At 39.7% G+C, this 27,583-nt stretch overlaps 1 protein-coding gene across 3 annotated transcripts in view; it reads right to left on the bottom strand.

The window, feature by feature from the left end:
- The window catches only part of LOC131551073 (uncharacterized), a 99,531-nt gene that overhangs the window by 37,282 nt on the left and 34,666 nt on the right, over positions 1–27,583 (bottom strand). For 2 of the 3 annotated variants that reach the window (XM_058793708.1, XM_058793707.1), the window contains 6 exons: positions 23,311–23,406; positions 23,085–23,220; positions 21,497–21,618; positions 11,349–11,627; positions 10,339–10,434; positions 10,104–10,236 (listed from right to left, as the gene is read on the bottom strand). In XM_058793708.1, the coding sequence (XP_058649691.1) occupies positions 10,104–10,236; positions 10,339–10,434; positions 11,349–11,627; positions 21,497–21,618; positions 23,085–23,220; positions 23,311–23,406 (862 nt within the window). The remainder of the gene's footprint in view (positions 1–10,103; positions 10,237–10,338; positions 10,435–11,348; positions 11,628–21,496; positions 21,619–23,084; positions 23,221–23,310; positions 23,407–27,583) is intronic. The other variant, XM_058793709.1, reaches the window with a different exon arrangement.

Genomic DNA, 27,583 nt, shown 5'->3' with positions numbered 1-27,583 from the left:
TGTCACAATAAAAAGTTAACTAATGCAAAAAATAAACATTACTTACTCATCAGATTGATCTCCTCTACTGGATGAAATCTTGTTCTTCTTTCAAGGGAAATCCTGCCTTTACTCAGCACGTCTTCTTCCAGAAACTGCCTTTACTCAGCGCGTCTTCTTCCAGAAACAAACAGTAGCCGCGATGAAGGATCTCCTCACTCTTTGTTTGTGTTGGGCGTTTGCACATGCACACGTCCCATGTGGCTATTTACATATGAACGGCGAGCCACGAGGGGGTGGGATTTCATTAGAGATAATGAGTCAGACGGGAAAGACTGAACATCGTGTTGGTTTCATACGGTTTACTTCATCACAGAACATTTGTTTTCGATAAGACTTGCTTCAAGCTTTCTATAGATATAACTCCCATGTCTGTGTGCTGAGTATTTGCTGAGTTACAGTTCATTTTAGTGACGCGTTTCTAAAAGCAATTCGCGGAGATGGAGAAGAAAGAGAGCACACCCTGTTTGTTTTCTTGTTATTGTGAGTGTACACAAATAAAAGTAGACACTTAACAGTTTCGATTGATGTATAAAACTTATTTGTGTGACCAAAATCAACAGAGTATTTTTAGTATCTTTTGCACTAATCTTAAAAAAAATGAGTTGGTATTGCCGGCGATACCGTCGACCCCAGAGAGTTAAGGTTCATAACATTTAATGGGGCCTCGTCCGGGATCATAATTATCTACACTGAACAAAATTATAAACGCAACACTTTTGTTTTTGCCCCCATTTTTCATGAGCTGAACTCAAAGATCTAAGACTTTTTCTATGTACACAAAAGGCCTATTTCTCTCAAATATTGTTCACAAATCTGTCTAAATCTGTGTTAGTGAGCACTTCTACTTTGCCGAGATACTCCATCCACCTCACAGGTGTGGCATATCAAGATGCTGATTAGACAGCATGATTATTGCACAGGTGTGCCTTAGGCTTGCCACAATAAAAGGCCACTCTAAAATGTGCAGTTTTATCCTGTTTCAGTCAATGAGCCCGATTATGAACTGTCTGCCCATTCAGTTGTCACCAGGGAGACTGTTAAGGAACTCTTTACATTTCTTGCCTCGGTCCTTGGGGCTGTGAATGCTCTGTCTGTATTGTCTGTCTCTGCTTTCTCTAGGTCTCAGTCTCTACCAGGGTCTCCAGATCAGTCTGGATCGCCGTGGGGGTCCTCTGCTCCGTCTGCTCCACTGTGGTCTTCTGCTCTGTCTGCTCCTCCGTGGTGGCCTTTGGCTCCGTCTGCTCCGGCCTGGTGGTCTTCTGCTTCGCCGTGGTGGTCCTCTATCCTGCACTGGTGGTCTTCTGCTCCACCTGTTCCGTGAATGCTCTGTCTGTGTTGTCTGTCTCTGCTTTCTCTAGGTCTCAGTCTCTATCAGGGTCTCCTGATCAGTCTGGCTCACCGTGGGGGTCCTCTGCTCCATTTGCTCCACTGTGGTGGTCTTCTGTCCTGCTCTGGTGGTCTCCTGCTCCGTCTGCTCCTCCGTGGTGGTCTTCGGCTCCGTCTGCTCCGGCCTGGTGGTCTTCTGCTTCGACGTGGTGGTCCTGTATCCTGCACTGGTGGTCTTCTGCTCCGCCTGTTCCGTCTGCTCTGGGTTCCTGTTCTGCCCTGGTTCCCTGCTCCGCCTTGGTGCTCTGCTCTGCTGGCTTGGCCTCAGTCCCCGGTCTCTCCACTTCCTCACGGACCTGGCCCTCCGTCCCTCCCCCTGTTCCGCCTCCACTCCACCACCCTCCTGGGGGCTCTGTCACAAATCCGGCTCATGGCCTCCTGTCCGACTGCTACAATCATATTGACTCTCACACCACACAGACTGTTACATGTCACTCCAGACTACTGTTCCCATCATCCATTGCACTGATTACATACACACAGCTGAATGCACTGATTACACATACACAGCTGAATCCAATCAGACACGCTTTATAAGCCTTGGACTTCCTCTTTCAGATCACCGAGTATTGTTTAGCGTATATCTCTCTCCTAGCGATAGCTACTTTACGGAGCCAGTTTTCTACCCTAGTTTCTTGTTCATAGTTCTAGTTTAAGTCTTGTCTTGCCTTGTGTTGCCTGTTACCTGATTCTTGCCTGTGTATCTTGGATTTACCCTTTGTCTTGCTGTTTTGGACTGTGTTTGCACCTCGCCTGGACTATTGCTTATGTTATTGGACTACCCCTCTTCTAAAGCCCTATGGATATTGTTCGCCGATCGAAGACCCACGCTTGCCTTAGGATTACTCTTTGTCTTGCCTGTGTTATACCTGTTTGCCATTGTTTGACTCTTGCCTTTTTGTGATCACGTCTTGGAATAAAGCTTGCAAATGGATCTGCACGTCTCACGTCTCGTTTGCCCCGTAACACAGTGCAAGCTAACCGGTAAAGCTCAAGAGGTTTGCGCCGCACTATCCTTAGAGGATAGTTTAAATTATGATGTGGTCAAAGCCACAATACTGTGCGCGTACGAGTTGGTACCAGAAGCGTACCATCAGCGATTTAGGGGTCATAGGAAAAGTCCCGGTCAAACTTTTGTCAAATTTGCTAGGAAAAAAAGGCATGTTGTTCGATAAATGGTGCTCATCGAGTGACGTTATGGATTTTAAGTCATTGTGAGAGTTACTACTGCTGGAAGAATTTAAGAACTGTATACCAGGTCTGTATTAATAACTGTGAGATTGTTTATCTAAATGAACAGAAAGTGTAATTTTTGTCTCAAGCTGCTATGTTTGCGGAGGAATTCGCGCTGACGCATAAGAATGTATTCGTCTCTGCTCGTTCTGAAAAATCCCAAACTGCTGGTTTGGTAAATCCGCCACAAATTAAACCAAATGGTTTAAGAACGAAGGAAGAGACAGAGATTGTTTTTATTGTCACAAGCTGGGCCATCTCATTGCTGACTGCCTCATGTTAAAACGAAAACAGCAGGGTGCTGTACCCAAATGTGCTGGTTTTGTGAACGCAGTTGACACTGCTAAGCCTGAAAGTGATAGCAAACCAGACTCTAGTTGTGAGCCTTTCATGACGGAAGGGTTCATCTCCATAAATGGTCAACCGATGGAGCAGTTGAAAGTTAGAATTCTCCATGATACTGGCATGATGCAGTCCTTTGTGCTTGCAAATGTACTGCCATTTTCGGATCAGACATTGTGTGGCAGCAATGTATTGGTGCAGGGAATTAAGACGATTTGTGCATGGGTGTGGTGAAGGTAGGGATTTGTGAAAATTTGCCAGTAAGTAGGGTTGACTTCATTCTCGGTAATGATTTGTCTGGGGAAAAGGTTTTCCCTTTGTTGGAAGTTGTAGATCAGCTGATCTTGTTAGATCAGCCTGATGAATTGTCTAACACATAACCTGAAGTGTTTTCTTCTTGTGCAGTTATGCAGGCTCAGGCTTTAAACGAGGCCAAAAAATGTCTCAAAATTTGTTGGTAGGTTTTTTTTTTTTTTTATTCCCAAATGCCCTGATAAACCATGATCATGAGCCGGAGACAAAACTTGGGGTCGATAGCAAGCAAGCAAAACAATCTGGCACATATACTCCACTCCGGACCATCAGCAACGTTAGGACACCATCTATGCATTAACAAATTTTCTTCCAGAAAATAAACAGCTTTATTCTGTGGTGCCGACGCAGAAACACCCACCCACTGCAATGATAGAGCTTAGAAGTGCCAGGACAATTTTTAATATAACTCCGATTGGATTCGTCTGAAAGAAGAAAGTCATATACACCTAGGATGGCTTGAGGGTGAGTAAAACACAGGCTAATTTCCATTTTTGGGTAAACTAACCCTTTAACATTGTTGAATCGAGTCCTATTTTTGTGTGTGTTCAGGTGGAAAACTTACGAAAAGTAACCAAGTCTTTAACCATTCAGATTAAGGAAACTATTAAAAAAAAAAAAAATGTTGTAAAAATGATTTCGCACAAATTTGTCCCAAAGGATGATGGAGGGTTAAGAAAAATCACGGCATCAAGAGTGGTTAAAGCACTGGTGAGATTTTTTTCCATGCTTGGACTGCCAAGAACTGTGCAAACTGATCAAGGAACTAATTTCCTTTCCAAACTCTTTTTTTACAGGTATTAGCAACCTTGAATATACCGCATAGAGTCGCGAGCGCTTACAATACAGAGAGTCAAGGACCTCTCGAATGATTTCATCAGACTTTGAAGGTAATGCTTCAGAAATATTGCATGGATAACAGTAGGGAATGGGATGAGGGGGTACCCTTAATGCTTTTTGCAGTTAGAGAAGTGGTGCAAGAGAGACATTGATGATGCTATCAACAGTTTAGTGCATCTAGTGACTAAACATCTTGAGAATCCTAGGGCGTGTGCTAGACTGTTGTTTGTAGATTTTAGCTCAGCCTTTAATACCTTGCAGCCTCATATTCTTTTGAAAACAATGCAGCGGATTAATTTTTTATTATTCTTTATTATTAAGTGGTTCCACTAATTTCTGACAAATCGTAGCCAGCAGGTCAGGGTGAATAGGACGTTGTCTGAATCTACGATTACCAGCACTGGCGCCCCACAGGGGTGTGTCAGTTCTCCAGTCCTGTTCACATTATATACTAATGAATGTACATGCAGTACTGTTAATAATTACATGATTAAGTTCTCTGACGATACAGCTATTTTACATCTCATATCTGGAACATCAAATGTTATTACTTACAAACATGAGGTTCAGAACTTTGTCCAGTGGTGTGATAAACATTTCCTTAGCATTAACACAAAAACAACAGTGGAGATGATGTTTGACCCCAAATCCATTAGAGACCACTTACCAGTGGTCATTAATGGTCAGAATATAGCCCAGGTGGACTCTTACAGATATCTAGGCATTTACATTGATAATAAACTGGCATGGAGTGTTCAGGTTGAAAATGTCTGCATTAGGGTCCAACAGCGATTGTATTTTCTTCAAAGGTTGAGGGTCTTTGGTGTTAACCAGAAAGTGTTGCTTCTCTTTCATCATGCTGGCACCTCAGCCTGGTTTGGCAATCTTAGTGTACACTTGAAAGCCCAGATTACACGGCTAACACAGAGAGCCATGAAAATTATGGGAGTTAAGCAGCATCCCACACTTCAGGCTCTTTTTGAAGAAACAGTTATTAGACAGGCTCAAAAAATTATTTCAGATCCCACTCATGTCCTTCACAGTTCTTCAGTGTAGGCTTAACCGTTTTAAGAACTCCTTTGTCCCATTGTCCATTAAAGCATTAAATGATAAGTTAGCTAGAGGTCAAGAATTATAAAAAAAAAAATTCTATCTCTTCCCCCATCTGGTGTGTGCAAATATATACAAACATGATGATTAAACATGCAATGTACAATGTGCTCTTGCACAATAGGTAGGGTGCAGTTTAGTTGTTCACTGTATATTGTGGGGAGGGCAGAGACGGGTCGCTGTATGTATTATATGAACGTAGTATGTTATTTGTGTAAAACAACAGATATTGTATTGTATGTGTCCAACACAAATTTCCTTCTGGACAATAAAGTTTATCTTATCTTATCTTATCTTATCTTATGTCGTTCTCGCTCACACGAAAGAGCTGGGGTTAAGATTTAATGCCAGAAAATTGTGCTTTCTCCAGTACAGATAACCACTTATCTGGGCGTGGTGTGGGATTCGATCACGATGCTAGCGCTAGCAACGCCAAGATCATGGGTTCGATTCCCAGGGAAAGCAAGAGCTGATAAAATGTAAAAACTGTAACTTGAATGCAATGTAAGTCGCTTTGGATAAAAGCGTCTGCTAAATGCATAAATGTAAATGTAGATGTTATCAAAAACAAATATTCTATGATAAAGTAATCCGTATGAAACCAACATGATGTTCAGTCTTTCCCATCTAACTCATTATCTCTAATGCGATCCCGCCCCCTCGAGGCTCGCGCTGTTCATATGTAAATATCCACATGGGACGCGTGCACATGTAAATGCCCAACACAAACAAAGAGAGAGGAGATCATTCATCGCGGCTACTTTTTGTTTCTGGAAGAAGACTGGGAGGAATAAGGCAGAATTTCCCTCAAAAGAAGAACAAGACTTCATCCAGTAGAGGAGATCAATCTGATGAGTAGGTAATGTTTCTTTTTTGCATTAGTTAACGTGTTATTGTGACATAAACTTGAACGCATTTACTAGTTGGGTTGTTCCCAAACTACAACATGATGAATGCTACGCATCTAAGAATGTTTAGACCATGTTTGTTATTAATACTCTGTTCACAAATAGATTTTAATAGCGTGCTAAACAATAATAATTCATTTCTCGGATATAAAATATCCTTTTTTATAGTACAAATCATGCGTGAATCTATGGCTACAGAATCATGTCATAGGCTACTATAAAATCATACATAGTAGGCTATATGACTACAAAATCAAAGTTGGGTTTTTCCCAAACTATAATTCCTGACTACAATGTTTGAAATGGAGTAAAACATTTTGAATATGATAGGCAATTCATTGTATTTAAATATCTTATGGTGCGATGATGTTTTCATGCTCTATACAAAACATTAAAAGTAATATGAGTGTACACTGTAACATGATGAATGCTATGAGTCTAAGTATGTTTAGAACATGCTTATTTTTAATAGCCTACTCTGTTCAGAAATCGATTTTAATAATGTTCTAAACAATAATAATTAGTTTCTCAGATATAAAATTTCTTTTTTTTATGATAGTACAAAGCATGCGTGAGTCTATGGCTACAAAACTTACAGATGCTCATGATATTAACATGCTCACAAATGTGTTTTTTTTTTGTTGTTGTTGTTGTTTGTATTTTATTGAATCAGATACCTGCACCACAGATGAATTCTGATGACTTTCTTAAAACTGTTTTCCTACTACACTGATAGTCTTAATTTTGACATGAATATTCTAGCCTACAAGACTGATTACTCAAAAGTCTTATTCAGAACTATTCAGTATGTGTTTTATGGCCTTATTTCAGCTACATTTTTTTCCCCCCAAAACTTACTAACAAAAGCATTTTTTTATTTATTTTTCTAAAAAATGCAAACATATAAATCAATCTTGCTCACATATTATTGTAACACAGTTTGTGCTGAACACCAAAAAAATACATGTTGGCCAATAGTATGTTATAAGTAGCTGAAATAAGCACAAATGTCGGGGCATGTCAAAACATCTCAAGGGCCCCAAAATCACCTCAGACCCCAGAGGGTTAAGGTCTACGTAGCAGCAATTGCGGCCTACCACGCCCCTCTTGGTGCCCAGTCAGTGGGCAGACAACCCCTAGTTACATGTTTCCTCCGCGGTGTGATGAGGCTGAGTCCTCTGGCCAGAGAAATTTATGGTAAGTGGTGGATCAGGATGCTATTCCATAGCGTCGAGTCCACTGATCTCCCCTTGCCTTTGGGGATCAAGGCTCACTCGACTCGTAGTATGGCGGCCTTCAAGGCCTTTCTGCAGGTGTGCTTATGCAGGACATCTGCAATGCTGTGGGATGGTCCACGCCCCTCACATTCGTCAGGTTCTATGACCTAGATTTGCGAGTCACTCCTGGCTCTTCTGTTCTCTTGTCATAGCTGTGCTCTTCCACACTAGGCAGGGATTTGCAAGTGTGGTGGCATGGGCATCTCGTTCCCCTAGCATTTTCCAACGCAGCTCGAGTTCCTGAAGGGGAATGTCCCAGGTTACGTATGTAACCATGGTTCCCCAGAGGGAACGAGACACTGCATTTCAATGCCATACTTCCGGCATCTCTACTAAAGCTTACTTCATTCCTAGAAGCTAACGCCAGTTGCACCTCACATGCTTTTAAGCTTCCTGATCGTTACGTCACCCGCCCGTGACGTCTCGCCCATCGATTGGACTGACTACACATATGATTTAGAGCATGGTATCGCTGAGGGCGTTCCCCTAGCGTTTTCCGATGCAGCGTCTCGTTCCCTCGGGGAACCATGGTTACATACGTAACCTGGGACCTGGGACGATTTCTGTGTGTCACATAACAAGCATGACGAGAACCCCCTTGTGCCCCCTCAAAAATCATGAGTGCATGATGCACCTGAAAATAACCCATGGTTTTATTATAGTAAAAGTGTAGTTACCATTTTCTGGCCGATTCATTGCCATATTTGTATAACCACAGTTTTACTAGAAAACGTTTTTTTTTTTATGTACCATGGTTTATTGTCATAAGGAGCAAGCACTGTCGTGTTTTTTGGGGTGTTTATCGGTTAAAAATTAATCAACCAGTCATTTTTAAATCTGTAGGCAAGTTTAAATGAATCTGAATTGAATGAATCTCAATGAGTCTTTTGATTAACAGAATCGCAAAATTTGAGTGAGATTAATAAAAATCCACACATTCGCAGGTTGTGTTGTGTCTCGGGGTTTGTTATAGTTTGGTACTCGAGGTAATGAACACGGTAATATCATGCACAGACATTTCAGGCCTCGCATTTGGAACTGAATCACCCGAGACTCGCAATTCTTGATCCCCGTGAATCGAATCTTTCTGAAATCGACTCTAAGCATCACTGTTCTTACCCGTCCCCCTCTGCCTCACTGCAGTTTTTGCACGTGCTGACAGCGTCTGGTATTTTATGAGAGATTTACCTCAGACAAAGGTAAGTGTGAATATATAAAACCATTTTAAATAACATGTTTAAAAGAACATAACATTAAAAGCTGTTTGATGTTGTAATTTAATATTTTTAAATTGTATTTCTAGCATGACGTTGTTTCGAGCCGTTTATTCCCGCTTCAGCTGCTCCATTGCTGCGTGCATTGATTTTCTGAGAGATTTACCTCAGATGAAGGTTAGTATGCATATATAAAACCATTTAAATAACATGTTTATCAGACATAACAAGTTATATAATTTCTTTCGAACTGTATTTCTAGCCCGGTGGTGTTTCGAGCAATTTGTTCCCTCTTCAGCTGCCTTCAGTCAGTGCGAGGTGACAGCCGTCGAGTGTTTTCAGAGAGAGTTATGTCAGAAGAAAGTAAGGGAGAATTTACAGAAACGTTTTAAATAGTCTATTTACCAAAACATAATATTAAGTGTTTTAATGTATATATTTGAGTAGGTTTATGTTGTAAAATTAGTCTAGCTGTCTTGGTAAGCTGCTAACGTTAACTGGTTCTTAGCAACTGCTATGTAAATTTTAAAAAGTAAAAAAAAAAGTAAAAAAGTTTTTAAGAAAGTTAGCTATTGGTAAAATGTACGTGTATTAATTCATGTTAGTTTAGCTAGCATGCTTTAGTTGTTAACATATTCCCCATTGACAAATCTGCACAAAAATGTAATTTGCTGCTGAACCACCATAGTAGGCTTACAATGCATCACTTAGAAACTAATTAGTTAGTCACGACTGTTGCCGAACATGGTCACACCTCCACCTCCATTTGTTCAAATATATAGGACTGTCGTTAATGACATAATGCACAGATGGGGAAGTAATAGCCTAATTCTGTTAATTGAACGTTTGAGATCACTGAGATGCTGCTGTAATGAACATAACAGCTGATGATTACTTCATTATTTATTTTTGTCCTTTGTAATTTTGCTTTATTTAAAAACTGTTTATGTAACTGTTGCAATGCTGCAAAACACATAATTTTTCACCACCACAACAATAGCAGTACAGTGAGAGAACTGCAAGATTTATAAGTCATTACATACAAATAATTGCAACCGACTAACTACTAAGTTGAATGCAGTAGCTGATCATTGGTGTTTAAGAAATTAACAGACATGTCTGTAATTGGCTACATTGCTCAATGCTATAAAATTGAGAATTTTCATGCTCTCCAAAGTGCAAACACAGATAAGCACTGGAGCATTTACCATTTTTTTTCACCAATGTCCTATTACTACAGTTTCAACTAAGGGGGCTCTTGCTTTCAATTTAATGGTGCGTTTCACTATGTGAGAAAATAGGCATGTGGCATGAGAGCATGAAAACAGTGTGAATTGTGTAAGTCAACTACAAGCATTGGCAGGCCTGTCAGATTTTATCAGATGTGCTTCTTGGTTTGAAAAGTCACTGTATACTATCGAACAGAGTCAAAGGATTACCTTCCTTAGGTCCACCATCAACACGGAATGCCCAGCGTCCCGGCACATTGACATTGCTGGAGTTGAAGAGCTTATTTTCATCAGGCACAGGGATGGAAAAGTAATTTGTTGATTTTACAGTGCCATAGCCAGCCTAAGGAAACATAAATCAATTCTAAAGGCTGTGCAGCGCATAATATTTACAAGTTCTCTAATTGTGCAAGAGTTCAGATATATGATTCTCATTCTCTCTGACCTGAAAGCGATGATAAGTAGAGGAGATGTTTCCATAATTCATCATGACAAAAGACAGAGAGCCACCAGCGACCAAAACAACTTGATAAGATGAACTCTATTACAGAAAAAAAAAAAAAGATATTTAATGGACAGAGAGTAATTCCGTATGTACAGTATTGTTAATTCTGCACTGCTATACTAAGAAGCAGTTCATCCTTGTGCTTTAAGAATCATAAATAGCTTTCCTCTTTCTTTTGCCCAAATTAGCTGCAGAAATGTCAGCACAATTTTGCTGGCAAAAAAGGTCCACTTTCTATTGTCAAACGTGTAGCGATATAAAGCACAGCTTACACAGAAGTCACTTTCAAACCAAGTAGCATTCTAGCACTGTGAATTCACGTGAGAATCTTGAAAATTAGCAAACATTCTGTGTAATGAATTGTTTTTTCTTTATTTATTGTTTTTGCCTCACGGTGCATGTCCACTGGCAAAGAGCAAGAGGAACATAGTGGGCATGTTCAATTAATTCCTATGGGAGTTGGTTTAAGATAAGATTATTCTTATTCTTATTATTTGGAGATACGGACCTCCACGGGTCTACCTCTTCCAATAGTGTTCATTGGAGAAAGTCTAATGGTGAACTTGGATCACATGTGCCTTAACTAATCACATTACAGTGACCTCTTATATGTCAAAAGATCAAGGTAATTTTGATTTATCAGTTCATCACCCCTTTATTCTGTTGAGGCATGCCTTCACCATTATAGACCTATAAGAGCTGTAAGATTTTTGAGTCATGATGCATGAAATGGGCGTTTGTAAAGGTTGTTTGAAAACATGCTTTGTTTTTGTAGTTCTGCTAGTACAGAAACTGCCTTAGCTTTAAAAAAGACAGACATCTTATTTAGATCAAAAGATACTGGAATTTCAAGATACACCAATAAATTACTTGAAAAATTCTTAGAACAAAAAATGACTTCCAGACACTACCACAAGTGCTTAAGTAAAGTAGCCTAGCAGATAGCTTACTGATTGCAAGTTGTTATAACATGGTACTTTATCCCAAGTGGCAATGAACAGCCATGAGGCTGTGAAGTTCAGATTGGGAAAATACTGGTTCATGTTGTTTGAGGCTGCTCTTAAGAGTTTACCACTGGTGACCTGACGATAGGAGATTGTTCCACTGACAGTGTTGTCCATGTCTGTCCAAAGTGGAGCAATGATGTCTATTTTGAGCTGTGACTGTAAATTACTGGGTTTCGGCTGTGAAAGAGGCCCATCAAACGTCAAATGGCCGTTGTTATTAACCTGAAACAGAGGTTAAACAATATTATAAAAAGAGCTTTGGCAGTACAAAATAGGGCCTTAAACTCTTAAAAAGTCAACTTTGTTTTCTTTTAAACAAATGGATAGTGTATGATCTGTTTTACTTTACATTCCTATCATGCAAGGTTCACAATTTCGCAACTCTGTGACCTGTTTGAAATGAAGTCAACATAATTTGCACAAATTTTTGGCATATCAATCTTCAGAAAATCACAAATTTCAAATTAAAATTAAAGGAACACTTTGAAAACACATCAGATCTCAATAGGGGTAAATATCATGCTGGATATCTATTCTGATATGGACTGGGTAATGTGTTAGGAATGAAAGGATGCCACATCGTCCGATGGAAATGAAAATGATCAACCTACAGAGGGCTGAATTCAAAGACACCCTGAAAATCAAAGTGAAAAAATGATGCAGCAGGCTAGTCCATTTTGCTGAAATTTCATTGCAGCAACTCAAAATGGTACTCAGTAGTTTGTATGGCCCCACGTGCTTGTATGCATGCCTGACATCGTTGGGGCATGCTCCTAATGAGACGACAGATGGTGTCCTGGGGTATTTCCTCCCAAATCTGGACCAAGGCATCACTGAGCTCCTGGACAGTCTGAGGTGCAACCTGGCGTTGTCGGATGGCCGAAACATAATGTCCCAGAGGTGTTTTATTGGATTTAGGTCAGGCGAGCGTGTAGGCCATTCAATGGTATCAATTCCTTCATCCTCCAGGAACTGCCTGCATACTCTCGCCACATGAGGCCGGGCATTGTCGTGCACCAGGAGGAAGCCAGGACCCACTGCACTAGCGTAGGGTCTGACAATGGGTCCAAGGATTTCATCCTGATACCTAATGGCAGTCAGGGTGCCATTGTCTAGCCTGTAGAGGTATGTGCATCCCTCCATGGATATGCATCCCCAGACCAGAGTTAATTTCATGAATGAAGATGACAACAAAAAATATTATGTTAACGAAAACATTTCTGTGACTAAGACGAGATGTTGATGAGCTAAAACTAATATCTGATTATAAAATCTATGACAAAATTTATGCCGCGTCTTCGTTAACAAGATGAGATGGGACTAGAATGTTATTTGAGGACTACCAGACATTTAAAATACATCCTATAGGCTAACTGTCTTGTCTTTCAAAATGTGCATCCCTGTCATTAGATTGCGACCTTTGCATATTTAGTCTCAGTATGGCAGCCGCAGTACAGACAGTCTACCAAAACGAAAACTAACGATCTGAAACAATGGCCTCAGCACCTGAAGGGTTAGGTATAGAGTGACCAGACGTCCCGTTTTTCCTGGGAGTCACAACTCGTTGTCGATTAATTTAAAGTTAGTGAAGGCAGGATAGGCGGAATCACCAGAAGTGCTCAGCTCTATCGCACACGCTCCGCTTCTTCAGTTCTCGGACAGCCCGCGATCAGTTCTCAGTGCTCAAATACACTCACAGTAGTCCAAATGTCTATCGTGTAGAGTATCTCACGTTAATACAGTCGGTTATGGGTTTAGTGAAACATAAACTGGCGGGTGAGAACGGAATGTGTGTCAGTATTACATGCATGCCCTTCGTCTTAAAGGGACAGCATTCCTAATTAAGTACCTATCTGTGTCATTAATGTTAAGCAACAAAGATGTTAAATAAATGTATACATGTTAAGTAAACCTACTGTATCTAAAAATGAGTATAATTTGTATCTCTTTCATATTTGTCTTATTGTGCTTCTTTTTCAAAAAATTATATATATATTATTAAAAAAAAAAAATTATAATAATAATAATTATATATATATATATATATATATATTAGGGGTGTAACTGTACACGTATTCGTACCGAACCGTTTTGGTGTTTTGGTGTTTTTATAAATGGTGTTTTAACAGTCTTTGATGTGGCATGACAGATCGCTGTATTAACGCCTTGGAGAGCCGCTTCTGGGATGGTACAAACACAAGCATTGACTAGAGCGGTCGCAATCAGCTACGGTTCCCGTGTATGAACCGTGACGTGCCGTGGACTTGAGCAGAGCGGAGCGCGAGTGAACGCGATTATTCCCTCCTCTTTACAACTAGTTTTAACGCAAATAAACATGACTGAACATCTCATGCCTCATGTAATCGCTCAATCCGTGTTTCAACCATGGAAAGACATCAACAAAACAGCGTGGAAATAAAATGTTACATAGCATTTAATTTACCTCAGCAAGTCATCAGTGTCCACAGCTCATTAGTTCACTAGAGAAATGAAGTCTAGAGAGGAGCATTTCGTGAAATATTACACCATATACTCATTATATTTTACTGAACCTGTTAGTCTTAATTATTTAATGTATGTTTAAATTAGTCTGTTATGAAACATGCTATGACATCCAGTGTGTAATTGAATGTATTTTAACAAATAGCCTAGACATTTATTATTTATAAGTTAATTTAAAAACTGCATTATGTGCAATTTACATGTTTGCATACGATTTTCTTTAAAGTTGAGTGTTGATCATCTATTTAAAAATAAATAGTAATTCAAATTATGTTTGCGTTAAGTTGTTAGGCCTAATTGTAACCTTATAATGTAAAAGGGCTCCCTATAGTTTTAAGCATAAGCTGAAGTAGATTTTTATCACTAAGAAAATGTTAACTATAACTGAATGTATTTTAAAGAAAGAGCAACTTGTTCAGTAAACCACTATTTATTTAAATTTATTTAAATTGTTTAGTTTTTCCCCCTGCTGTACCGAAATCATACCAAACGTGACGTTAAAACTGAGATACGTACCAAACCGTCATATTTGTGTACCGTTACACCCCTAATATATACAGTATCTCACAGAAGTGAGTACACCCCTCACATTTTTGTAAATATTTTATTATATCTTTTGCAACAATGACACTTTGCTACAATGTAAAGTAGTGAGTGTACAGCTTGTATAACAGTGTAAATTTGCTGTCCCCTCAAAATAAGTCAGCACACAGCCATTAATGTCTAAACCGCTGGCCACAAAAGTGAATACACCCCTAAGTGAAAATGTCCAAATTGGGCCCAAAGTGTCAATATTTTGTGTGACCACCATTATTTTCCTGCACTGCCTTATCCCTCTTGGGCATGGATTTCACCAGAGCTTCACAGTCCTCTTCCACTCCTCCATCACCTTTACCCTCAGCTTCTTTAGCAAGGCAGTGGTCGTCTTGGAGTTGTGTTTGGGGTCGTTTTCATGTTGAAATACTGCCCTGCGGCCCAGTCTCCAAAGGGAGGGGATCATGCTCTGCTTCAGTATGTCACAGTACATGTTGGCATTCATGGTTCCCTCAATAAACTGTAGCTCCCCAGTCAAGTCAAGTCAAGTCACCTTTATTTATATAGCGCTTTTAACAATACAGATTGTGTCAAAGCACTTAATAGTATCAAATTAGAGGATAGAGTGTCAGTAATGTATGATGATAAGATTAAACACTCAATTTTCAATTTTCAGTTAAAGGCATTTCATTATTGAAATAATGGCCAGTGCCGGCAGCACTCATGCAGCCCCAGACCATGACACTCCCACCACCATGCTTGACTGTAGGCAAGACACACTTGTCTTTGTAGTCCTCACCTGGTTGCCTCCACACACGCTTGACACCATCTAAATCAAATAAGTTTATCTTGGTCTCATCAGTCCACAGGACATGGTTCCAGTAATCCATGTCCTTAGTCTGCTTGTCTTCAGCAAACTGTTTGCGGGCTTTCTTGTGCATCATCTTTAGAAGAGGCTTCCTTCTGGGACGACAGCCATGCACACCAATTTGATGCAATGTGCGGCGTATGGTCTGAGCACTGACAGGTTGACCCCCCACCCCTTCAACCTCTGCAGCAATGCTGGCAGCACTCATACGTCTATTTCCCAAACACAACCTCTGGATATGACGCTGAGCATGCGCACTCAACTTCTTTGGTCGACTATGGCGAGGCCTGTTCTGAGTGGAACCTGTCCTCTTAAACCACTGTATGGTCTTGGCCACTGTGCTGCAGCTCAGTTTCAGGGTCTTGGCAATCTTCTTATAGCCTACACCATCTTTATGTAGAGCAATAATTCTTTTTTTCAGATCCACAGAGAGTTCTTTGCCATGAGGTGCCATGTTGACCAGTATGAGAGAGTGAGAGCAATAACACCAAGTTTAACACACCTGCTCCCCATTCACACATGAGACCTTGTAACACTAACGAGTCACATGACACCGGGGAGAGAAAATGGCTAAATGGCCACTTTTGTGGCCAGTGAGTTATAGTTATTTTGAGGGGACAGTGAATTTACACTGTTATACAAGCTGTACACTCACTACTTTACATTGTAGCAAAGTGTCATTTCTTCAGTGTTGTCACATGAAAAGATATAATAAAATATTTACAAAAATGTGAGGGGTGTATATACTGTATATATATATATTAACATATATTAGCATATATATATGAACAACTATATTTTTTATAAGTTGTTTATAAGTTTTATAAGTCCTTTTTCACTACAGTTAAAGGGATAGTTCACCCAAAAATGAAAATTGTCATCATTTATTCAAGTTTTTCCAAATTCAATCCTTGATTCAAATTTCTCATAAGCTTAAAGCTGCAGTTCATAACTTTTGCTGCTCTAGCAGTTAATAAACAGAACTGCGTGCTTCTTGCAGAAGAACATTGTAGCCGGAGCTACCTCTTTCTGTTTATGTCTATGACAAATCACACAGGTACTGAGCCACTCCGCAAACCAGTCTAAAATAGTCTGAATATAAACACTTATTATTGGTGTACCGTAGTGATTTAGGACAAGCCAAAAACACGGTTTGGAAAATGGATTCATGGTGTACTTGCTTATTATATAAATTTTGTAAATTTTGAACACAAAAAAGGTTACGGACTGCAGCTTTAATTAATTTGGTCTGAAGAGAGAAGAATTATTGACAATTTTTGTTTGAAGACTACATAGAAAAATAGCTACCAAAATAAAAGTTGGTAACTGCAGTTTGACTAAAAGTAATGACTAAAACTTGACAAAAATGCAATGACTTTTCGTTGACTAAAACTATGAAAGACTCAAATGACTAAAATGTGACTAAGACTTGTCGCAAGATGGCTGCCAGCTCAGAGTCTCCTCACAAGATGGCCACCAGCCCAGAGTCTCTTCGCAAGATGGCTGCCACGCCTGAGCCTCATCGCAAGATGGCCGCCATGCCTGAATTCACAGGCCAAGATGGCCACCATGCCTGAACCTCGCCACGTCACGGCTGTCACCAAAATTTACCCAAAGGATTTTTTTTGGGGGGGGGGCTATAGTACCCAAGCTCCTGAGGATGTGGAACTTGGAGCAGGACTGAAAAGATGGATTGCTGGTGTGATGGACTCACCGCTGATGTCAGTGTGAGCGGCCGGCATCCTGGTGACGTCAGCGCTCCCAACCAACTTAGAAGTCCTGCCACCCTCTGCAGCCCTTCTTGTAATGGTGGTCACCATTTTGAGCGTGTGGGCTGCACACTGCTCCCCAGAGGCCTCTCCTGTCCATGAGTCTGCTCCAGAGGCCTTTCCTGTCCATGTGTCTGCCCCAGAGGCCTCTCCTGTCCATGAGTCTGCCTCAGAGGTAGCGGCGTCCGCTGCAGAACCTCCAGAGGTGGCGGAATCCGCTGCAGAACCTCCTGAGGCGGCGGCGTCTGCTTCTGAACTCACAGTTTGTCCAGTCACGGCCAAGGAGGCCGTTCATGAATTCACAGTCTGTCCTGTTGGAGGCCATTTATGAACTCACAGACTGTCCAGTCACGGCCAAGGAGGCCATTCATGAACACAAAGTCTGTCCTGTTACAGCCAGGGAGGCCTTTCATGAACTCACAGTCTGTCCTGTCACGGCCAAGGAGGCTGTTCATAAACTCACAGTCTGGCCTGTCACGACCATGGTAACTGTCCATGAACTCTCTGCTTGTCCTGTCATGACCAATGATACCATCTCCGACCTGTCCACCTGTCCTGTTACGGCCACAGAGGCCACTGTTAACCTCTCTGTGCTCTTTGTTCCAGGCATGCCTGTTCCGCCTTGGTGGATACCTGCTTTGCTGTGGTGGTCATCTGTTCCACTGTGGGGATCTTTGCTCCTGTCTGCACTGCTGACCTAATGGTCCTCTGCTCCACCTTTGCTTCATGCTCTGCCTGCTCCGCCATGGCTTCCTGCTCTGCCGGCTCCGCCCTGGCTTCCTGCTCTGCCATGGCTCCATTCTCCTCTGGATTTGACCTGGTGATCTCCTGCACCACTATTCCACAGTCTGCCTCTGATCCATGGCCCAGGTCCTCCAGTGCTTCACTGTCTGCCACTGCTCCACAGCCCAGGACTCCCAGTGTTTCACTGCCTGCCATTGATCCACAGTCCATGTTATGATCAGGTCCTGTTCCCCTTCATGGGCCTGGCCCTCCATCCCTCCCCCTGTTCCATCTCCACTCTACAACCCTCCTGGACTTGTTGAGGTTTGGGTTTGGCTTAGGTGTCTGGAACTGCCCTTAGAGGGGGTGTAATGTGGGGTTCCTTGTTCATTGTTTTCTTGTCTTTTATTTTGATATTTTTGCCTTGTCATGGTTCCTGTCTAGTCATGTGATTCCCTTGCTCTCATGTTACCCTGCTATTGGTTCTTTGGTTCATGTGTCATGTTCTCATTGGTTGTCTTAGTCATGTGTCCTGTCTCTCATTGGTTGGTTCTTGTCATGTGACCTGTATTGTTTGATATAAATAGCCCTCATGTTGCCTTTGTCGAGTATTGATGTTGTAACCTGCTGTTGGTGAGTCAAGTCTGTTCATGCCAAGTCAAGTCTCTGTTTGGATTATGTTTGGATTTTGGATTACTTTTGGAATAAAGCTGCACTTGTGTTCTTAAACTCGCCTTCAGTGGACTGCTTGTTACAAATATATAGGGGTCAATATCACTGTAGGATGCCTTTTGGTGTCCTGTACATAAATAACTCATTTGCCATGATAACTTAACGTAAAAATTACTATGAAATGGTGTGTTATGTTAGGATATGTTTTTATATTCATAACAAAAGCATTACTTGGCTCTTTAGATAAATTTTCTAGATTTTTTTGTTTTGTTTGTTTTGTGTAAGAGGATGCGTGTTATTTTGCTTTGTCCCATGCACTGCTCATTAAATTTGAATGAGAGTAGAATACAGTCAAATCATAAAATAAAATTAAAAATCTCTATTAATATTTTGTTAATTTTTTGTTAAACTCAATTTGAGTATATTGATTATTTGATAATAAAAACCAAATGATTTCTTCGTATGAATTTGCTTACTTGCTTTTCCCAAGCTTAACATACCTGTCGGCATGAAATATGCCAGAAGGGATTAGAATACAGTATTTTCAAAAACTGACAAGCTGCGCAAATCCACATTGATAATGAACGTGGATTTGTGCAGCTTGTCAGTGAACAACGGCTCTGTGTAGTAAATGCTGCTCTGTTAAATCAGCACGTGATGGAAATTACCGCTGATTATAGAACCGGCTTTACTGACAAGATGCGCATTAAATATCGCATGCGATATATCGTGCAGCCCTAGTGGACAGACACATGACAGGGTGGACTGAATGAAAATGAATGTGGAGGGGGCGGTATATCAATGTGACTGAGAATGTAATTATATTATTTGTTATTATTATATTATTTTTTTAGAAGTTGAATAAATGTTTCATTTTCATAATTTGTCATGATTTGTGTGTTTTGCATTATGTGTCCACACCGTCATGTGCTGGTCCACCCTGTCATCTTGATATTTTACAATAATGTTTTAAATAATAATTCAATCATATCTATAATCATGTCAGTGTGTTCAATAGCTAAGTGTGGGGGCAATAACATGCAAACAAAAACTGCATCCAAATATCACAGTTTTCTTCAAATAAGAAAAAATACATGTGTGAATTGTATGAGTTTCTTTAAAAACACATGGTTTACATAAAATATTTTATGTATTTATGATTTGAAAGCAAACAAATAACCTGGTTTAGGAAAGGAACATCATACCTTTCAGAAAATATAATTTGCATCTTAATTTTGCAATGAAAACGTATTTAACAGTAATATATATGTCCATGACAGGGTGGACATATCTTATGGTTTATGCTTCGAATAATGGCCCATAATTATCTAAAATAATGTGTGGGAGCTCAGCTAATATGTTTCTATAGTACTTGAGTGTCTACTATTTATGATATGACATAAAGCGAATGGGATATTAAAACCAAAATGTTTGGGTATTGTGAGGGTTGAAAGGCACTCCATGGTGATATTGACCCATAGACAACGTTATCTTTGTTTGTAAAGCATCCTACAAAACTAAGATTTCCAGGTTACAAATTTAAGTGGTTGAACATACTCTTGGCCTCAATACTTGACACACAAACCTCATGAACTGCAATCAACAAATGTAAAAATAATAATAACAAAAAAAAAATCACAATAAATTACTAACAATAATGAAAAAAAAGTCAGTAAACAAAAAAACATTAACCCTATAAGCATAATAATTTATTCATGCTGCAATGCATGCTGGGAACTCACAAAGTCGTAACATTTCAGCAAATGAAATTCTTTGTTCACACAACTGTGCCTGACTAGTTGGGACAACATTTGGGTTAATTCTGTTGGTCTGACAAGGTTTTTTTTTTTTATGTAGTTTCAAGAAAGCTTAGTTTTTCTTTTTCAAGAAAGCTTAGTAATTTCTTAAAACTCAAAAGGTTTCATATGGTTAGCCGCACACTAGAGGATTTTAAGCCCGATTTTAAATCCGATTTGCACCCCCAAACAATCGGGGGTTGTGGCCCGATTCGCGGCTTGTCGCAAGCGATTTTTTTGTCCAAAAATCCTCTATTGTGTGGTGTCGTTACGATTATTTATCTGCTCCCGATTGAGACGCTGCATCGCCGAACTCAAATCGTAAATATTTATGACTCTTCATTGGGCTACCAGAGCGAGCAAGCTTCACCTACTGGATGTTGCTTGCTTCTACAGCTGAAACCTGGCAGCCACAAACTTGCGGTGAAAGCAGAGAACATCATCCATATTCTTTTGTATTCTTTGTTTTTCACTGTGAAACAGAACGCGTGCCTGGAGAGCCAGCGGAGAATGTTGATTGCCCTCTATTTGTTATTGTTCTCTATTTCACTGTGAAATAGTTCCTACAATCTTCAAGTGTGTGGTCTCGCTGTCTGGTCAAATCATCTAGTGTGCGCGTTCAGAGGATTATAAGGCTAAAAATCGGTTGAACTGTCTTCATGCTTGTGGTCTCCCATGGTTTTAAAATCGGTTAAGATTTGAAAATTGTCTATTGTGCAGCAAGCTTAAAGTGGAAAATATGCAGTTGTTTTTTTTTTGGTTTTTTTTACATTGTTGTTGCAGTTAGGAGTCTGAATACTTCTGTCAGTGTGATATTCCAGTTTGTTGTTTTTAATAAATTTGCAAAGTTATCACAAACTAAGTTTTTACTTTTTCATTGTAGTGTATTGAGTGAACTCTGAATACTTTGTAAATGCACTGTACATAAACACACAATCACACTGGTATTCCTATCATTATGGGAACTATCCATAAGTATAATGGTATTTATACTGTTACAAACTGTAATTTTTGTCCCCTTACCCAAACCCTATACCCCTCAAAGAAAACTTAGATTTTCTATAAAACTGATTCTGCATGATTTATAAGGTTGTTTCCTCATGGAGACCAAAAAAAATGTCCCCACAAGGTCAGAATTTACTGGTATTACTTTCCTTGTGGGGACATTTGGTCCCCCATAATGTTTGGAATACCAGGACGCACATGAAAAGAATTTAAGGCTCTTACATAAGCCTTTTGATAAACATGTCCGAAATATACAAAGGGCTTTTCCAATAATATATCTGGAGAGCTTCCATCATCTATAGCGGGGTTCCTTATGTCTTCATTTCCAAATGGGTAGAAAAGATCTGAAAATATAAAATAGAGGGGGGGGAACTACTACAGTGATCTACAACATAATTCAGTGATTATGTAACAAATGTTGTTACATGTCTCTTTGCTTGACAGCATATCCATGGACCTCGTTCATACTGCACTCAAAAATAGCATAAACTTGCTATAATTGTTAACTAGCTACTAAACAATTTCCAGGTGTTGGGGTGCACAGGTTTAATCAGTCTGCTATGAAACAATGTGCTTTTAAAATTTACTTGGCTAATACAAAGAGATTCTAAGAAGCAAATACATAATATGGGTAAGATTTAGACTCAGATGTAGATTAGGGAACACTATTCGTTATTAACTAGTTGCTTATTAGCATGAATATTACTAGCATATTGGCTGTTTATTAGTACTTCTAAAGCATGTATGGTAACACTTTATTATAGGAACCAAATCTCACTATTAACTAGTTGCTTATTAGAGTGTGACACTGTCACACAAAAGACATGTTTTACCACTCTATTTATTACAATGATTTAATATATTATAGAGTTTTAATTGGTTTACATGTTTTTTAGTCCATTTTATTCTTAACATTTTAAGTGTGTGTATGTCTTTAAGAACACTATGGTTGGCCTGTCATGACAGGAAGCAGGAAACTACAACTGAATAAGAGAGCAGCATGACAAACAAACAGGGTGACAGTCATCAACTTGGACTGATGAGTTATCACTTTCTGAGCTCACCTTTCCAGACACCATCTACAAACTTTGGATTACACTTTCTGTGGATTGTATATACACGGGTGGACACTCACATTGGACTCATCAACACACTGGGATTCTTGGACTGTTTTAGGGTATGGACAAACGAACTGTATTCTTTTAACAGACTGAGTTTACCTGGTTTTATCGTGTTGTTTTAAAGTCTTTTATGTAAACATTGTAAATACACATATCCTATTTAATCTCCTTTTGTGTCTCATTCTTTTAACCACTAGTCATCTCTCATGGTTAAATCTGACCCCCATTTTACTCTTGTAACTTGGTTGGTAAGGCCGAGTGTTACAAGAGTGCCTATTATTAACACACTAGCTGTTTATTAGTACTTATAAAGCACATTTTCTGCATGACTATATTCTACATCCCTAATCCTACCCACCTAAATTTAACAATTACCTTATTTACTATTAATATGCAGCAAATTAGAAGTTTATTGAGGAAAAAGTCATGGTTAATGGTTTGTTAATAGCGAGAAATTGGACCTTAAAATAAAGTGTGGCCGCATTTATGACCGCACTTGTGACCCCCGCAAGGTGATTTACCAAGGGGAATGCAGTCTGTACGGAGAGTTAATTGTGATTTTAATTAATTTAACTCTCAACATTTCACCACATTTTAATTGCTCAGTGAATTGTTCAGAAAATGTTTTGAATAATATAAACAATTACAAAACAAGATACGTAATAAATGCCATTATTAAATTACTGTACCATTGTGGTCTGATGCATGGTCAACTCGAAATACCCATCGACCTGTGATGTTGACATTGCTTGTGAGTGACAGTTTTGTGATGTTAGAGACAGGAATGAAAAAGAAATCCGTTGAGTCACTTGTGTCATAGCCAGACTGTCAAAGACAACAAAAGTTCAGTTAAAAATCAGTCACTTATCCTATAGTGATAACAACAATATATTTTGATAAGTGTGGTCAAATTACCATAAAACTATTTGTGGTTGGAGTGATATGACCATAATGCATGAGTGTAAATGATATGTTTTTGCCAGACACCAAAACCACTTGAAAAGTTGATTTCTGGAAGATAAAGGGAATAACTACATAAATACAGATGACACAGTTTCCTTGTCACAGCTCTCCCTTTCTTTTAACCAAAAGAAACTTCACATTGAAATTTTGGCGAATTTCACTTGCAAAACTAGTTCATTGTCTAAAAACGTAGTAATTTATAAAGCACGGCTCACACAGAAGTTTCTTTCAACCTAAGCAGCTTTCTATAGGTCAGTGAGCCGTTTTTTTCACGTAACCAGTTTAAAAAAGTCAGCGTAATCTGCGTGAGGATTTTGTTATTTTTTTTGCTCTCATGCAAAACTCTCCTAATAAAATGACTAATATTTAATAATTTTGTCCATGAAATGGAACTGCATCTTTACTCTGACTTTTTCATTAATTTTATAGCTGCTGTTAAATGTTGTCTTTATTTGGAACAAGTTGGACAGCTGTGTTGGCCAAACTTTGGTTTACTTGCATTCTTAGAGAAATACAAACATGTAAAGAGAAAACAAAGCTTTATTGGCTTGAAGTCAATAAAAAAATAAAGTTCATAAAGACACGTGTTGGAGGTAACGCATTACAAGTAACATGAGTAATGTAATCAGATTACTTTTCCGAGTAACTAGTAAAATAATGCACTACTTTTTCATTTACATTTACATAAACATGATGCTTACTGTAGTTCTAAACTAAATGTGAACATGCATTTACTCCTCTCACCTGCACAAAAAACAGATTCAGTAGACCTCAAAATCAATTAAAACAATGAAAAGCAAACTTAGAATATGATGCAAACCTGCGATAATTAAATACAGTATCTAACAAAAGTGAGTACACCCCTCACATTTCGGCAATCATTTTAGTATATCTTTTCAAGGGACAATACTATGGAAATTAAACTTGGATATATTTTAGAGTAGTCAATGTGCAACTTGTATAGCAGTAAAGATTTACTGTCCTCTGAAAATAACTCAACATACAGCCATTATTGTCAAAAAAGCTGGCAACAAAAATGAGTACACCCTACATGAAAACAGCTATACGCCGTTTAACCATGCAAAGCCAAATGTCCTATTTATCATGTTCATGTTTTTGTCTGCTTGACAGGACCATACAAATTTGTATATCTTGTTTTAGAGCAGTTCAAATTTGGTGCTTGGAGTACAATTTTTTTTTCATACTGACCACTGGATGTTCAACATGGCACCTCATGGCAAAGAATTCTCTGAGGATTTGAGAATTAGAATAGTTGCTCTCCACAAAGATGGCCGAGGCTATAAGAAGTTCGGTAACACCCTGGAACTGAGTTATAGTACAGTGGCCAGGGTCATACAGAGGTTTTCCAAGATGGGTTTCACTCGGAAGAGGCCTCGCAAGGGTCGATCAAAGAAGTTAGGTCCTCGTGCTGTGCATCAGATGCAGAAGCTGCCTTCAAAAAACAGACGCATGAGTGCTCCCAGCATTGCTTTAGAGTTTTCAGAAGTGGAAGGTCAGCTTGTCAGTGCTCAGACCATACGCCACACACTGCAACAAGCCGGTTTGCATGGCTGTCGTACCAGAAGGAAGCCTCCTCTGACGCTGGCTCACAAAAAAGCCTGCAAACAGTTTGCTGAAGACAACCTGGCAAAGAGCATGAATTACTGGAACCATGTCTTGTGGTCTGATGAGTCTAAGGTAAACTTGTTTGGCTCAGATGGTGTCCAGCATGTGTGGTGACGCCCTCGTGAGGAGTACCAAGAAAATTGTGTCTTGCCTACAGTCAAGCATGGTGGTGGTAGCATTATGGTCTGGGGCTGCATGAGTGCTGCTGGTACTGGAGAGCTGCGGTTCATTGAGGGAAACATGGATTCCAACATGTACTGGGACATTCTGAAGCAGAAGATGACGCCCTCCCTTTAGAAACTAGGCTGAATGGCAACAGCCTGTACAGCTCTGGTGAATTCCAAGCCCAGGAGGATTAAGGCAGTGCTAGATAACAATGGTGCCCCTACAAAATATTGACAGTTTTGACATGTTCACTTAGGGTGTACTCATTTTTGTTGCCAGTTATTTGGACAATAATGGCTATATGTTGAGTTATATTTAGAGGACAGTAAATGTGTACTTGTACAGTGAGGAAAATAAGTATTTGAACACCCTGCTATTTTGCAAGTTCTCTCACTTAGAAATCATGGAGGGGTCTGAAATTGTCATCGTAGGTGCATGTCCACTGTGAGAGACATAATCTTAAAAAAAAAATCCAGAAATCACAATGTATGATTTTTGAACTATTTATTTGTATGATACAGCTGCAAATAAGTATTTGAACACCTGTCTATCAGCTAGAATTCTGACCCTCAAAGACCTGTTAGTCTGCCTTTAAAATGTCCACCTCCACTCCATTTATTATCCTAAATTAGATGGACCTGTTTGAGGTCGTTAGCTGCATAAAGACACCTGTCCACCCCATACAATCAGTAAGAATCCAACTACTAACATGGCCAAGACCAAAGAGCTGTCCAAAGACACTAGAGACAAAACTGTACACCTCCACAAGGCTGGAAAGGGCTACGGGGAAATTGCCAAGCAGCTTGGTGAAAAAAGGTCCACTGTTGGAGCAATCATTAGAAAATGGAAGAAGCTAAACATGACTGTCAATCTCCCTCGGACTGGGGCTCCATGCAAGATCTCACCTCGTGGGGTCTCAATGAACCTAAGAAAGGTGAGAAATCAGCCCAGAACTACACGGGAGGAGCTGGTCAATGACCTGAAAAGAGCTGGGACCACCGTATCCAAGGTTACTGTTGGTAATACAGTAAGACGTCATGGTTTGAAATCATGCATGGCACGGAAGGTTCCCCTGCTTAAACCAGCACATGTCCAGGCCCGACTTAAGTTTGCCAATGACCATTTGGGTGATCCAGAGGAGTCATGGGAGAAAGTCATGTGGTCAGATGAGACCAAAATAGAACTTTTTGGTCATAATTCCACTAAACGTGTTTGGAGGAAGAAGAATGATGAGTACCATCCAAGAACACCATCCCTACTGTGAAGCATGGGGTGGTAGCATCATCTTTGGGGTGTTTTTCTGCACATGGGACAGGCGACTGCACTGTATTAAGGAGAGGATGACCGGGGCCATGTATTGCGAGATTTTGGGAACAACCTCCTTCCCTCAGTTAGAGCATTGAAGATGGGTCGAGGCTGGGTCTTCCAACATGACAATGACCCGAAGCACACAGCCAGGATAACCAAGGAGTGGCTCTGTAAGAAGCATATCAAGGTTCTGGCGTGGCCTAGCCAGTCTCAGACCTAAACCCAATAGAGAATCTTTGGAGGAGCTCAAACTCCGTGTTTCTCAGCGACAGGCCAGAAACCTGACTGATCTAGAGAAGATCTGTGTGGAGGAGTGGGCCAAAATCCCTCCTGCAGTGTGTGCAAACCTGGTGAAAAACTACAGGAAACGTTTGACCTCTGTAATTGCAAACAAAGGCTACTGTACCAAATATTAACATTGATTTTCTCAGGTGTTCAAATACTTATTTGCAGCTGTATCATACAAATAAATAGTTAAAAATCATACGTTGTGATTTCTGGATTTTTTTAGATTATGTCTCTCACAGTGGACATGCACCTACGATGACAATTTCAGACCCCTCCATGATTTCTAAGTGGGAGAACTTGCAAAATAGCAGGGTGTTCAAATACTTATTTTCCTCACTGTATATAAGCTGCACATTGACTACTCTAAAATATATCCAAGTTTCATTTGTGTAGTATCGTCTCTTGAGGAGACATACTAAATTTGTTGCTGAAATGTGAAGGGTGTACTCACTTTTGTGAGATACTGTATGTTAAATAACACAAATATATTTATGTATTTAATCTCATTTTATTAACCAGTGTCTTTCCTGCTGAACTTTGATTAATTCAAACATCGCAAAAATTACTTTAGATAAACATAACAATTGTCATTTATTTATGAAGAGTGTTTAATTTTCTACTCTTGTGTCCTATTCTTCAAAGCTGGAAGGTTTGCTTGAGCTGCTCCTCTACTGTACAGACTTAAATAATGCAATATCGTAATGTTTTATATTTAAAAGTAACTTTCCCCAACACTGAAGACCAGCTTCTTGTTAAAAGACACCAAAAGATGTTAGAATTAAGCATGTTAAGATACCACATCAAATTACTTGAACAGTACAGGTGCTGGTCATATAAT

Source organism: Onychostoma macrolepis, chromosome 12, assembly GCF_012432095.1.
Source record: "Onychostoma macrolepis isolate SWU-2019 chromosome 12, ASM1243209v1, whole genome shotgun sequence".
Taxonomy (NCBI): Eukaryota; Metazoa; Chordata; class Actinopteri; order Cypriniformes; family Cyprinidae; genus Onychostoma; species Onychostoma macrolepis.
The sequence above is the reverse complement of the archived record's forward strand: the minus strand, read 5'-3'. Positions and strand labels throughout refer to the sequence as shown.